The following is a 14254-nucleotide window of genomic DNA, read 5'->3' on the forward strand; positions in this document are numbered from 1 at the left end:
TCTTTTGTTAACAGACATACTGGAGACATATCTAGGGATTTTTCTTAGTTCTGTTTTCTTAATTCTGAATGGGTGTGTAATCAGAGGTACAATATCTATTTACCTTACTTATTGATTGTGCTACCTTCAACTGGAGATAAATATTAACTTTCTCTACTGTGCAATATTTAAGTCTGGTTTCCAAGTGTCCTGATTTATATTTCGGTTTTGAGTATATGTTTTCATCTGCTTCGTAGGCTTAGAGCTTGAATGTCTCTCTTTCTGAGTTGGGATAAGTTCCTCCTTAGAGTATTTGATCTACCAAATGCTACTAAGCTTCAGATTTTGTAGTGTACAATATTGGAAGGTTTACAGTACTGATCTCTGAAGTGTCAGAATACTGCAACCACTGCTTGGACAGAGCTCAGAATGGATGAGGGACTTCCACTGCCAGCATTGAGTTCTGTAATCTATGTGGATTTCAGAATTCAGTTTCTTGATGCAGCTTTCTAAACGCATTTTGAGAAATGAAGAAAAGCCAAACAATAGGGACCTTTTCCTAGGGCTGCTGGGGTAGGTTTTTTTGCCAACCCGTTTCCTCTGAACTCAGCTTTTGTGGTTGCAGGACAAGCTCTGGTAGAAATGTCGAAGAGTTCCCTCCACTTTATGACAGAGGTAAGAGGAAGAATGCTTCCTCTTGGGTTATATCTTGGCACTATTTTTACCCAGTATTTAATATCAAATCCATACTGCAGCTGAGTCTATTCTTGTGTGTTTAACACCAGAGTTAGAAATGGCAAAGGGGAGTGCTGAAAAGTATTCATTTGTTGAGAGGAAAATACTTAAAATCTTAGGTTTTTTGCCCTTGTTTCAGATTCAGTGGATCTCTTTGTAACTTACATATTGTGCAAGTGAGATGCTGAGCAAAGGACTAAGAATCTCAGGTTTCTCTCTTCTGTGTGTATCATCGGTGTAAATCTTACATTCCCTGCTGATCATTGAAAGAGCATTGATAACAGGGATGGAAAACACCATGAGTGGACTAAAAACAGAGCTAGAGTAGTAGGTTTGCTCTGCTGGGATATCAAAACTTCTGACTTTAAGCCCTCCTCAGTCTGTGTAAAGCCTAGAGGCCAAATTATATTTTTGGTGGGAAGATAATCTAATCACTTGTATGTTAATTGAAAATGACTTGGACACGTCTGTCTGCCTGTCTCTGCTGAAATATAGATATTAAAAAGGGTATATGGTAGCAGAACCTTGGTTATCTGAGGGTGTTCTCTGGTGAAAACCATGGCTCTGATGATTATTGAAACCATTATGTAGTTAATTGACATCAAGACAGCAATCCATGCGAAAAAATATTTTCCCTAAAGTTGAAGTGTGAGCAGTTTTGTTTTTAAAGTCTGGATTCTAATGCAGACCTGCTTTATGCAGTCTCATGCAAAAGTATATTGTCCAGTTGCAAAATTATTGCAATTTTTTGGCTACAGCCAAAGTTTATTTTAGCCTGTTTTGAATTTATAAATGTATGTTCAAGTAGTATGTTATGTATGCTTAAAAAAGGGAAAAACGTGGTTAAAAAGGGGAAAAATGTTTGGTCATAGTGCATGAGATATTAAAAATTAGTGAGTACCTCTAAGTTTAGTCTGTCTTGCTTTCTTTAAATAGGAATAGGAAAAAATAGTTAGGGAGTAAATGCCTACTTTTTCAAACTGTGCTATTATTTGAAGCATTCAGGTGTTGGACTTCTTGTACATGTACACTATTCATTAATGTCTGTAGTTATATACAGCACAGTGATGAGAACTCTTGGAAAATTAGTAGGGTCCTTGAATCACATTTGGTAGCTAAGTACTGCATTTTGAGCAGCAGGATAAAAAGTAAGGTACTTGGTTAAGTGAACTGATTGAGATTTACCTCTGCAAGTAAAGTTTAACAAATAATTAACACAGAGCATGGGTTCTGAGATTAAGTAGGTTTTATGTTTGGCATTGGTCAGTATGTCATGTTCCCCCCTTTCTTCAGTTGTTTCTTATTCTTCCCTGAGACTCAGTTTGTATGTCTTCTAAACTTAACAAAACCTTCCAGTGTACCTGTTTTCCATAAGACGGCATTCATTTTTGGATGGGGAATGATGGCCTGCTAGTGTTCAGGCACTAATTTTTAAAGGAGGGATTCTTCAGATGGGCATTTGCATGGGGACTGAATGCTCCTGAGAGATTGGAGACCATTAAATGTGTCCTTTGTGCCTTTTGGTTTAATTTCAACTGAAGAGTCTAGATGGTTTGCTCTGTAGGGAATCTGAAGTGTGAACCAGACAGTGATCCTTCTGACCATCCTTAACTCTTAAAAATCAGTTTCAAACCTAATTAAAATATGAACATAGCTGTATCTCTGAACAGTGTGTTAGCTGTGCTTTCTTGCCAAGAGTTGGTGATGCCACATGTAATCTAGTTCTTGATTTTACCCAGATCCACAGTAAGTGCGCAACTTAGTGATTAAGGCTGGATTTTGTGGTTATAGTGTTAGAAAAAAAGAAACTCTATTATTTATTATTTTCTTTTGTCTGTGTATTATTCTTGGGCAACTTAGGGGAAATGGTCGTTTTGAAAGTGATATAGAAAAGCCTTATAGACTATTTCAGGATTAACAGGCTCTCTTCTATTTATTATGGCGATAAATTTATACCTTTTGGAATTTATTTGATTTACACCTAGGTTGTTAGATGAAACATGGATATAGATGAGGCTGTGAAGAGTGTTTCTGGTGATACTTATTTCTATATATTTTGATTTAATATAGTCATATTAGAGTAATATAGTTGTAGTTGTGGATTTCCAGCTGTTAATTATCTGAACGTAAAATATAAATATATATATATGTATATACACCTTCCTATGTGTTTCCATTCTGTTCATAATTGACTATTTGTTCCTTGTCACCTGCTTCAATTTACTCTGTGTGAGACTTTTTCTGTAGGAGACTTCTGGTGGTGAAAGTTGACAGAGAAAGTAGGAGGAACTTGGTTTATTAGTTTTTGCAAGAGGTGTTTTCTGGGTCAGTATCTTGGTGACTGAGAAATGCACAAACAATGCGGAGTGAACATATAATAATACTCTTAGGAAAGATGTAGTTGCATACTGCTCTTTTCCCCTTCTTTTGAAACTCATTGTAGTATGAAGCAAAAATATTTAATTCATTGTCCTGCTGAATAATAATCTCTTGACTTCTGCAGCCAGACAGTTGCAACTGTGTTTGTCAAGTTTAATGCTTTTCTTTGGAAATGAAAAACATTTGTTTCCTTCTCCTTAGGAGAACGTTACTTTCTCAACCCTTTAAAGAAACATGAAGTATTTTAAAATTTCTCCTTGATATTTTCCATGTTTTTGTAGATTATCTTCTTTTGGATAGTGAAATAATGTCTGTCATTGCTGCATATTTTGTAGTGACTAAATAATACAAGTAACTTTAAAAGGTAATTATTTTATTTTGAAGGTTTAATTGCAGTTGATTGAATAACTAGCACTTCTTTCTTTTCAGGATATATTTATGTTCATAACAAGGCAACTTAAAGGTTTAGAAGATACAAAAAGCCCCCAGTTTAATCGATACTTTTATTTGCTTGAGGTAAGCTTCATAACTTACTTCATAATAAACTGTTAAACACAATCTTTCAATTTAATTTTATATTAAATACTCATATTATTTTTTCCTATTCCCACACAGAACATTGCTTGGGTCAAGTCTTATAACATATGCTTTGAATTAGAAGACAGCAATGAGATCTTTACACAGCTGTATAGAACGCTGTTTTCAGTAATAAAGTAAGTATTTTCACCCCAAATTATGGTCTATTATTGCATGATTGAGGTCAACAACTTCTAACATAGCTGTTCAGCATTAAAGACCGTAGTTTTGCAATTTAGTTTAACTAAAGGTAGTCAGTTTTTTCTGTTTTAATGAAACAAGACACACTGCATATCATCTTTTTTTCCTAAGAAACTTAGCTTTGGTTGTCATTTATTGCATTTATTTTATTCTGTTCTTGAAATCGAATGGTATAATATGCAGTTCTAAGGAATTTAGAGGATTATTGCTGTAAAAACATGAGTCAGAAAGTAGTGGACACTGAAAGGTACTGTTAGAGGTAGTCTAGTCTTTTCCCTTTGTTCAAACCAGAGCAGATTGCCCAAAACTGTAGCCAGTTAGGTTTTGGGCATCTTCAAGGATCGAGAGGCTATGCCCTCTTTGGGGAACTTTCTAGTGCTCAGTCACCCATATATTAAAAAAGTTTCTTATGTCTGGGTGGTATGTCTTGTATTTCACCCTGTGCCCATTGCCTCTTGTTCTGTGACTGGACACCACTGAGTGTATGGTGCCAAGACAGTCTTGCCCTCTCTTCTCTATTCCTAACATCAGGTATTTAAATTTATCATTAAGTTCTTTCCTAAGCCATCTCTTCTCAAGGCTAAAACAATGATGTCAGCTACCTCAACCCCTCCTTCCATGAGAACAGCTCCAGGCCCTTAATCATTTTTATGAACCTTTGCTGGGCTGAGTCCAGGATGTGTGTATCTCTTTTATGCTGGGAAACCCAGAACTTCATACAGCACTCCAGAGGAAGTTTCCCAAGTGCTGGCAGAGCAGAGATGTTCTAATACAATGTCTTTTCATGGTAGGGACAGATACAGTCTTACTGCAGTAGTGAATGTGGAGAGCATGAAATTTAAGAATGATGGTATATGCAATCAAGGAATCTAAGCATTTTGATTTCGAAGACAACTTGTGATTTTCTGATTTTATTCCTTGTTGTTTGGCATGACCACAGGAAGTACTCGGAACAGAAGTTGTACTTTATATAGATATTGCACTAAAAATTCTCTTTTTTTAATTTCAGCAATGGTCATAACCAAAAAGTACACATGCACATGGTTGATCTAATGAGCTCTATCATTTGTGAGGGAGATACTGTGTCGCAGGAACTTCTGGATACAGTGTTAGTTAATCTAGTGCCAGCGCATAAGGTAAGATTTAGTGGCTTTTGTTTTGTTCTATTGGCTTTTTGTAATCATGATTTCTTAGAGCTGTGTGTTAAGATATGTAGATCTAATTGAGAGGATGGCTGTAGCAATTGTCTGTATTATCTGGATCTCTTTCAGCAAACAAATAATTTTAATAGACAGAAAATTCAGTCAAGTTTCACTGCTCTGATATACTTGCCATAAGTGAAGTATCAGTAGTCTAAAAGGTTGAGTGTCATATGAATTTAAACACAGTTTCCTTTTGTCCCATCAATGCCTGTATAATGGACCAGAAGTTACAAATATCCTTTGAAAAGTTTGTAATTCATGTACTGCTATATCAACAGTTCAAACTAAGGTGCTGCCCTGAGTGGGAAGGAAAAAGTTGTTAGGACTGCTGATTTGTAATTGTCTCTGCTGTATTTTAGAAATGTTGGCTTGATGTTATTGGTATTTTTCTGATGCAGCCATAGAATTAAAACTGTGTGCAGAAATGGCGATTTTAGAAGAACTGAAGGAATGTCTGTCTTTCTTACCTTAATGAATAATGTCATATTAAACAAAAGTCTCCTATAGATGAACTAAAGAAAAAACTTCAGAACACTTGCATGTGTTTTGATGCTTAAATGTTTAAAAAGCGTAGAAGTCTGACTCCTTAGTTCAGGACTCTGTCTTAATGAAATCTCTTGAGCTGCTGACTTGCAAGTTGTGCATGATGAAAAAAGACTGTGGGGAATTATCTATTAAGTGTGTCTTTAGCTGTATTTTGTATACTTCTAGTAGCTGTTTTTATTAAATTATTTTCAGGAAAGTGCTAACTACTGTAGTTTCTGAAAAGTGTAAAGTTAAGTGGTTATTAACAGAGATTTGGAATGCTTTGGAATGCTTGCTAGTGTGCCTTTATTACTAACCATTAATCTCAGTAAATAAATAGCACATAAATTATCCTCTGTTGACAGTGAAAGACTAAATGCTTAATATAGGTTCAGTCATTATTTTTCACCACTGGAAATGTTTTAGCTGTGTCCTTCAAGGCATCTGATCCTTCTGTGCCAGGACTAGACTTAAATTTGTGTGGCTAAAGTCCAAATTTCTGAAGTAAAGCTTTGGAATACAGAAAACAACAGCAAGAATATGCAAAATACTTCAGTTTGTATTTTCTCAGTTATTAAGAATCTATTGTTTCATTGTGTCATGTTTCATGTTTAATAAACAGACTTCTAGTTGAAGAATTTACATCCTGTTAGGATGTTTGTAGCATTAAAACAATTCTGTTTCATAGTGGATTTAAAATTACTGACTGAATATTTTAATAAGGGTAATATATTTGGGGGTTTGCATTTTCTGCATCTTGTCTTTTAATTGAAGTCTCTCTATGGATAGGATGCTCATTTATAGCCTGCTTTCTAACTGAAGTAGTTAGATAATATCAGACTGTAATGTAAGTATGTTTACCTTTATTTTTTTTTTCTATACTAATAGAAAGGGGCTTCTAATATTTTTCTGTTTCATCTCAAAATCTTCACATAGTGAAATTTTATTTAAAATTACTTAAAATTTGGGTCCTCTAACCACTTTCTGTGACTGCTGATGTCAAGTTGGAAAAGTGTAATAAATTCAGAGTTGAGAATTTTTCCGCTCTCCCATTGAGCACAAAACTAGAAGGAGATAAAGGATGAAGCCCATCAGAAAAAAGAACTGTGTCTTGGCTGACCTCACTGTTCAGCTGGGTGGGCTGTGGGAAAGGGAAATTGAATAATCAGAGTGGTCACCAAAAATGGCATAAAGGCAGACATTGGTATAATGGTTTGTAGGGAATAGTGAGATCTCCTAGGGACGGGAATATATTTTTGGTGGAGTGGAAGGAACATAGATTTGCTATTAACTTGGGCTTGAAGATTATCAGATTGAGAGATTGTTGAAGAAAAGGCAATTATATTGGTAGAAAGTGACACAGGCAAATAGTGTATTTTTAATATGCCCAAAAGGAAGGTTGTGTATCAGAGGGAATGTGTAGTGGCCTTGTGAACTGCATGGCTGCATCATAGAAAACAGTTGTATTGGTAAAACAAGACTGAGCTTCTCAAATCTCTGTCTGTATAATTTATCTAGCCTGTGGTCTATATATTTTGAGAACAGAAGGTTCATCATTGGACATCATTCAACATTGGACAGGAAGCAAAAATTACTCAAATAGTTTTAAGAAATGTAGTTATTAGTTGAGCAGTTTATAAAATGTTAATTCGTTACTGTTACCCCTTAAACCAAGAAAATATTTTTCCGAAGATGAAAAGTAGGTGTGGTCCATAGTCCTGAGTAGTAAGTGTAAAAAGCAGTGGTGCTTGCAGGATGGCTGCAAAAACTTGGGCATAAGGAGCATATGCTGGGTACGTGATGTATTATCAAATGTCTGTACACCATAATTAGTAGTCACTGAAGTAGTGACAACTCTAAACTACTCTATCTCCCTTGAGTTTGTCATCCATCTCACTTGGTCAGGATAAAAGCCATACTAATGTAAACCTGAATGAAAGCAGCTGACACCAGTATCAGAAAACAGGCACACTGGAGTGTGCACAGGCTTGCTTAACTAGTACAGCTGTCAGATAAGCCAATAAAATGGCAAGCTTAACTTCTCTGACCCTGTGCTTAACTCTTAATTTTGATGCTGAATTATTTTTTCCTTTTGTAATTTCTCTTATTTTCTATCAACTCAACTGAAATTCTTTTGATAGGATTGCATTAAGAAGGAATGAATTTAAGCGACCTAAACCCAGATAAGGCCTAGAAGCAAGGGAAGAAGAGGTAGTTAGTATATGAAAAGGCAAGAAAAATTAATAGTTTTCTTTTCCCCTTTAATGATCTTTTCGCGTTATAAGGCTTTTATGGCAGACCTGCAAACAATTTTGTGTTTGTGCAGTGTGTTAGAAGGCAAATTGTACTTGATTTGCTTAGGTGTTTGCCAGTGTTCCATTTTCAGTCTCAGGACTGCTATAGGGAATCCCAGATTGCACATCCCACATGTTTTACATGCCTATGTTTTAGAAAAAGCGATATTGACAATTAAATCCTTAACTGTCTGTACTAGGGATTCGCTTAATATTTAGTGTTATTTATCTTGGCTACGCGTCAACTGAGCTTTTTCTTTGTCAACTGTCCTTAAGAATCTGTTTACCTTCCCCAGAAGAACAAGAGAATCACTTGAAACTATTCTGTCAGGTGCTCTTGTATACTAATTCAGCTGTTGTGTGTGTCATCGATAAAAAGAAAAAAACTGAAGTCACTTTTCAAATTCCAATAAAATAATATGTGAAAATATATACTTTTCAGGAATATTTGTACTAGATACACACTTAATATTTGATTTTTCCTCCCAAAGCTACAAAATAAAGGCTGGATTGATGCTAGCTTAGTCATCTTCTGTAAATAAAAATTAAGGGGCATGGGTTTGTTTTCTGTTGCCTTTTCTTATTTCACTCTCATTTTTTTCATCTGTGTTAAATTGGTTTTTGAGAAGTACAGTAGTTTCACGAATACAAGCCGCACGGATTATAAGCCGCACCCCCGGTGCCTCGACAATGTTGCTGTCTTTGTCAATAGATAAGCCGCACCCCGAATATTAGCCGCACTTTCGTTCGTCGCGAGAATCCGTGCACAGCTTTCACAAATTGGCCAATTAGTAACAGGATCGCGGCATAGCGGGCTTTACTGGCTCGGGGCGGGGCCAGGAAGGCTCGGCCCGCTCATGGTTGCCGACGGGGCCGGGTGGCCCAGCTCAGCGCCACGGCTCGGCGGGGCTGGCCGGCTGGTGCTGCCGCCGGGCTCGCTGGCCCCCCTCTCCCGTCAGCACCGCCCCGCTGCCGCGTTCGCTCGCCCGGCTGGCAGGGCTGCCGCCGCCGGGCTCGCCGCCCGCCCCGCTGCCGCTTTCGCTCGCCCTGCGCCGCGCCTCGCGAGCGCCGCGCCTCGCGAGCGCCGCGCCCGCCCCGCGGCGGCGCTTTCGCTCGCGGCGGCGCTTTCGCTCGCGGCGGCGGCGCTTCGCTCGCGGCGGCGGCGCTTCCGCGAGCGGCGGCGGCGCTTCGCTCGCGGCGGCGGCGCTTTCGCGAGCGGCGGCGGCGCTTCGCTCGCGGCGGCGGCGCTTTCGCTCGCGGCGGCGGCGCTTCCGCGAGCGGCGGCGGCGCTTCGCTCGCGGCGGCGCTTCGCGAGCGCCGCTTTCGCTCGCCCCGCCGGCAGGGCTGCCGCCGCCGCCACCAGGCTCGCCGGCCGCCCCCTCCCGTCTGCACCGCCGCCGCGTTTCCTCGCCCTGGCCGGCACTGCAGGCCCCCGCACCGCCGGGCTCCCCCACGCTGCTGGCCCCGATTATGCTGGGCTTCCCCCGCTGCCAGGCAGCCCCACCCGCCGGCCTTCCTGCTTCTGCCATGCTCCCCTGCACTGCTAGCCCCAGTTCTCCCGGGCTCCCCCGCCATGCTGGCTCAGGCTCTGCCGCCCTCCCTGCCCCGCCCTGCTGGCTCAGGCTCTGCCGCCCGCCCCCACACTGCTGGCCCCGCCTCTGCCAGGCTTTCCCACCTTAGCCGGGGCCGGCCGGGCTCCAGCTTGGCTTGGGGCTGCCGCGGGCTCTCACTTCCGTGTTGGCAGCTTTTAGAATTTTGTTAATAGATTAGCCGCCCCGGAATATTAGCCGCACTTCCGGGTTTCCACCAAAATTTTGGTCAAATTGGTGCGGCTTGTATTCGTGAAATTACTGTAACTGGAAAAGAAGGAATTGAGAAAAAGTCAAGTGGGTATGAATTTCCTACCCCATTGTACAAGAACAAATTATTTTGACTCTGTGGCATATTCTGCTGGAGAATATTGTCTGTATAAGCACAAAAATGTGTGCCATACTGTCAGAGATGTTGCCACTACTTCTTCTGTCAAAAAGTAGAAGTTTATAATTCTAGACAAAAACAGGAATGAAAAATGAGTTGACCAAACTGTTCATGTGTTCCCAAAGTATAAAAACTTGAAATACCAGCAATAAATCTCTAAAAATCGTGGTACAAACTGAGACAAAGGAGAGGATTAGTGGTGGACCAAAATAGCCTCTGTTCAGATATTATTGCTGGAGGTCTCCCAAGGTTTTAAAAAATGTAAATGTTCTCCGCTATTAACATTCTTTTCTGAAACAAAACTGGAATTTTTCTGGAGAAAAGTCTGGTTCAGATATTAAATGTAACCTCCAGTTTCTTGCAGTAGATTTATGTTCTACCTTCTCAGGGGTGGTTCTTTGGTTTCTGCTTATCGATTAATATTTATTTTGTTTTTTTCCTTCAAGTTGGAGTAATTGCTAATGATTATTTTAACTAAGGCCGCCAACTGATGGCTTTGTTTCTACCCCATTCACGACTCTAAAAACCTCATGTCTTCTGGATACTTATATTCTCCTAAAGGCATCCTGATTAAGATAATTGTCCCTATCATGAGGGATTTCTTAAATCATTAAAAGATCTTGAAATACACATCAGTTTTCTTTCCAAACGTGTGGGAAGATTGTCAAGATGATAATGGTAGAACAGCTTATCTAAGAACAGAGAAGAAATGTGTTAAATTAGATGTCATCCTTTTAAAATTTCTCCTTCAGGAGAAGGAAGTTTAGAATATTTTTGTTGAATTGGTCAGAAAGCTTGGTTTGTAAAAGAACCCACTTGGTAAAGGATGGACTGCTCTTGTTTTCATTTCACCTAAGGCAGTGCCACTTTTGCTTGTTTCTGCTTTTATCCTGAAGCTGGAAAATGAGGAGAAAACTCTTGTGTGCTTTTAAGACTTCTTTGATATTGTAAATTTCAGAAAGTGGGGCCTCTGGACATTTGAGGGTCATGACTATTGGCACTATTAAATCAAGTACATGAGGCATGAAAATAATAGCTGACTTTCCTTAGCTGCTTGTGCTCTAGACTGTTTTTCCTCTTTGGAGCTTTTTTTTTAGATAGATATTTGCATTATACTTCCTTACTCAAGATTGCAACTAGCCTCTTGTAGCATTTATCTTTGGAAACATTAAGCTTTGAAGTGAACTTTTGTGCAAAAGATACAAGCTGAAACTGTAACTGATGTGAATCAGAATAGATCTGCCTGTTGGAACTCTTCTAAACAACTAGGTCTGCTCTTTTAGACCTGTTTTATGCTAAATCAGATCTTGCTCATGGTCCTGACTTCCCTCTTACCCAAGTGAAAGTGGTTTTATTTGTGTGCTGCAGGTGAGCTGTGAAGTCAAGAAGGATCAGAACAAGAATTGCAAGTTATAGTTATTTGTTATAGTTATTTGTGCCTTTTATTTCCTGTACCATTACAATTCTGAATAACAGAAAACAAATAAATCCAGTGAAAATACTTTTTTTTTTGTATTGTAACCATAAAGAATGATCCAGCATGCAGTGTTTGCCCGTTTCTGGGACATGGAACAACTGTACAGTTTTGTAATAAGATGAAAGTATTTTATATACTAAAGTATCTTTCCAGAATTTGAAAGATTGTATTGGCTTTGAATAAAAGAGACATTTCAGGCATGGGTCTTGGTAGTGTTTCAAGTTCAATCACCTGACTTAAATCTACCAATAGGCAAGTCAAATACTTCTTTGTTTTATATTTTCAGAAAATGTTAGTCTATTCCCACTGCTGTTTATTAGCCCGTGGTTCTATAAGGTTTTTAAAATTTCAGGCAGTACTCTCCGTATCTTTGCAAATCTTCTCTTTCATTCAGACAACTCTAAAGAGCCCAGCTTATTCAGGTAAAGAACTAGCCTGGGTGTGGCAAGACCTCTTGTGTTTGCTTTTCATTGTGCTAAAAGAAGTTATTTCCCTTTTATGGTGAGAAATATTTTTAAAAAGCAACCAGAAACTGCCTCTTTTTTACTACTGAATTATCAACTGAATGTACTGGGTTTTTTGGGTTTTTTTTTAATTGCAAAGACTAATAAAAATTGTGGAAACTAGGTTTTTGTAGAATTTTTTTAGCTGTTAAAATACTACATATTATTGTGTATTGAAGACTTTTTTTCTTCATTCTTTTGTGTGTTAATCAATTCTACAGTGGGTGTTGCAAGGGCTGAGTTGTGTTTTCTTCTTAAAATTTTTGAAAAATAATTGTCATATAGAAGTTGAAGAAAGGATGAAACAACTAGAGTGTGGAAAATGTGTGGAGGGAAAGGGACAAAACAATGATAGAGCAATAACCCAATTAGACAAATGGAAGGATAGGAATGTTGAAGAGGGATTTATGTATTTTAAAGTTTTTGTATTAGTTTAATTTTTATTTTCCCATAAACTGAAGTTCTAGGGTCAGTTTTGCTTGCTGTCTCAGACTATAGACTGAGTATCTTTGCATGGTGCGATGTAGAAGCTATGGTGATGGCTCACTGGTGGCTGCATGGTGCAAGGGAAGAATTGCATTTTCTGTACTCCTGTTGAGAGTCTCTCTTCTGTGGTGACTGTAAATACCTCTGTGTTTCTTTATATCACTTTCCTGTTTTTTGGGGAAATTGATAAAGAGGAGCAGTAAAATGCAGGCACTGAGTTCACTGAGTATCAGTTTTAGGTGTGTGAATGTAAAGTAAGCCCTCATCTGCCAGGAGTTTTTTTTTTTTATTTTCTCATTAATACCAGTGGACACTACTAAGTTTTCTTTGGAATAGATTTGTTTTTACTATATTGTCTTTATGACTGAAAATATAAAAAAACAGGCTATTTCTTTAATGCATTTACCAGTACATGATGGCTTTAAATTCTTGGATTTGTTTTTAGATAAATGCATGTGCTTATAACACTTTTGATTTTTTTTGTTTGTTTGTTTTCCTCCAGAATTTAAACAAGCAAGCTTATGATTTGGCAAAGGCTTTACTAAAGAGGACGGCGCAAGCAATTGAACCATACATCACTAATGTAAGTGAGGACTGCAACCAAAACATGGAAATCAATACTTTCTGTAACTGAACTGTGTTGTAAAAAGAATGAATTGCATGAAAAAAAATGAAAAGGACTGAAAAATAACTTTTTACAGGTTTCTTTGGGAGAATGATTGTATTAATGAAGCATTGCATAACCTGTCCTTTCTAGTCTAATTCTTTACCATATAGAAACTATTAAGTACTTAATACTTCCAATTTGGGAAAAGCAATGTATAATCTATTTTCTGTTGTCTTGGAAGACCTTGTGATTCAATCCTTACAGTGACTGGAATGCCAAGTGTATTTATATACGTTGTTCTGATAAAAATATATAAACACATTGTTTCTGTAGCAAAATTTGTTTTTTAGTGAGGAGATAAGACTACTTAGATCCGAGAGAACTGAAGATAGAGCAGAATTTTAGTGCTGTTATTGCAGCAGTAGAAGAGGAAGCAATATAAGAATAGATAGTAAAGAAGAAAACCTACTGGATTGAGGATTGTAGCAGAGTTGAACATAGACATCATAGACATAGTAATAGAAGAGGGATGAGGGGAAGTAAAGATAGAGGGGGGGTATGCTCTAACTTGAGTTGCACAATAGTAAAAAACCCACCTCTTCTTTTTTAAGTAGTTGAGGATTTAGCAGGTCTTAGGGTAGCTATCCAAAACCTCAGGAGCTTGAAAACAATAGAAAACCTTCAATGCTTTCTGTTACTTTCAGACTAGTAACAAAGTGGGTACTTCCTAAGATTTTTTTTTTAAATCCTCTATAAAAACTCTTACATCAAACCTGGTGTTTGAGGTGTTGCTGCATGGGAATGTGTTCTTGATGTTGTTCATCTGTATGGTTAGATTTACTAAGTGAAGTTTTCTGAGCTTTGAGGAAGTCTGTACAGTAAGAATCTTCCTTCATGGGAAGAGTGCACATGGATTCTTCTTTTCTTTGTTTCTCACAAGAGAGAAGTATTTGAGGTTTTGAAATTTTCTTTATTGAGATACTGTGTCTTTAATGTATCAGTTAGTTTCATAACCAGGATTATATACATTGAGGCAATTCTGTATCCAGAAAAGCAATACATTTCTTCAAGATGGTCTTTAACTTACAATAAGATGCACTGTGTTAGATGTATTCCTCTTTAGTTGCTTCTTGCCCATCAGAGAGGATGTAGTTGAAAATAGTGTGGAAATATGATCTTTAATGAGAAGTATGAAGTTTCCCTCAAATATGTCAAGTTTACCAAGAAGGAATATTTACTTTACAGTTGCATTATGAAGCTTGTAAATACAAATTCTGGAACAGTTATCAATTCCTATGCCTTTATTTTCAACT

General features: G+C 38.2%; 1 protein-coding gene across 4 annotated transcripts in view; it reads left to right on the forward strand.

Moving 5' to 3' along the window:
- The window catches only part of PDS5B (PDS5 cohesin associated factor B), a 107640-nt gene that overhangs the window by 24869 nt on the left and 68517 nt on the right, over positions 1-14254 (forward strand). For all 4 annotated transcript variants that reach the window (XM_033051349.1, XM_033051348.1, XM_033051350.1 and 1 more), the window contains exons 4-7: positions 3523-3609; positions 3709-3806; positions 4880-5006; positions 12837-12917. In XM_033051349.1, coding sequence (XP_032907240.1) covers positions 3523-3609; positions 3709-3806; positions 4880-5006; positions 12837-12917 — 393 coding nt within the window. The remainder of the gene's footprint in view (positions 1-3522; positions 3610-3708; positions 3807-4879; positions 5007-12836; positions 12918-14254) is intronic.

The sequence above is a fragment of the Catharus ustulatus genome, chromosome 2, assembly GCF_009819885.2.
Source record: "Catharus ustulatus isolate bCatUst1 chromosome 2, bCatUst1.pri.v2, whole genome shotgun sequence".
In the NCBI taxonomy this organism is placed as follows: domain Eukaryota; kingdom Metazoa; phylum Chordata; class Aves; order Passeriformes; family Turdidae; genus Catharus; species Catharus ustulatus.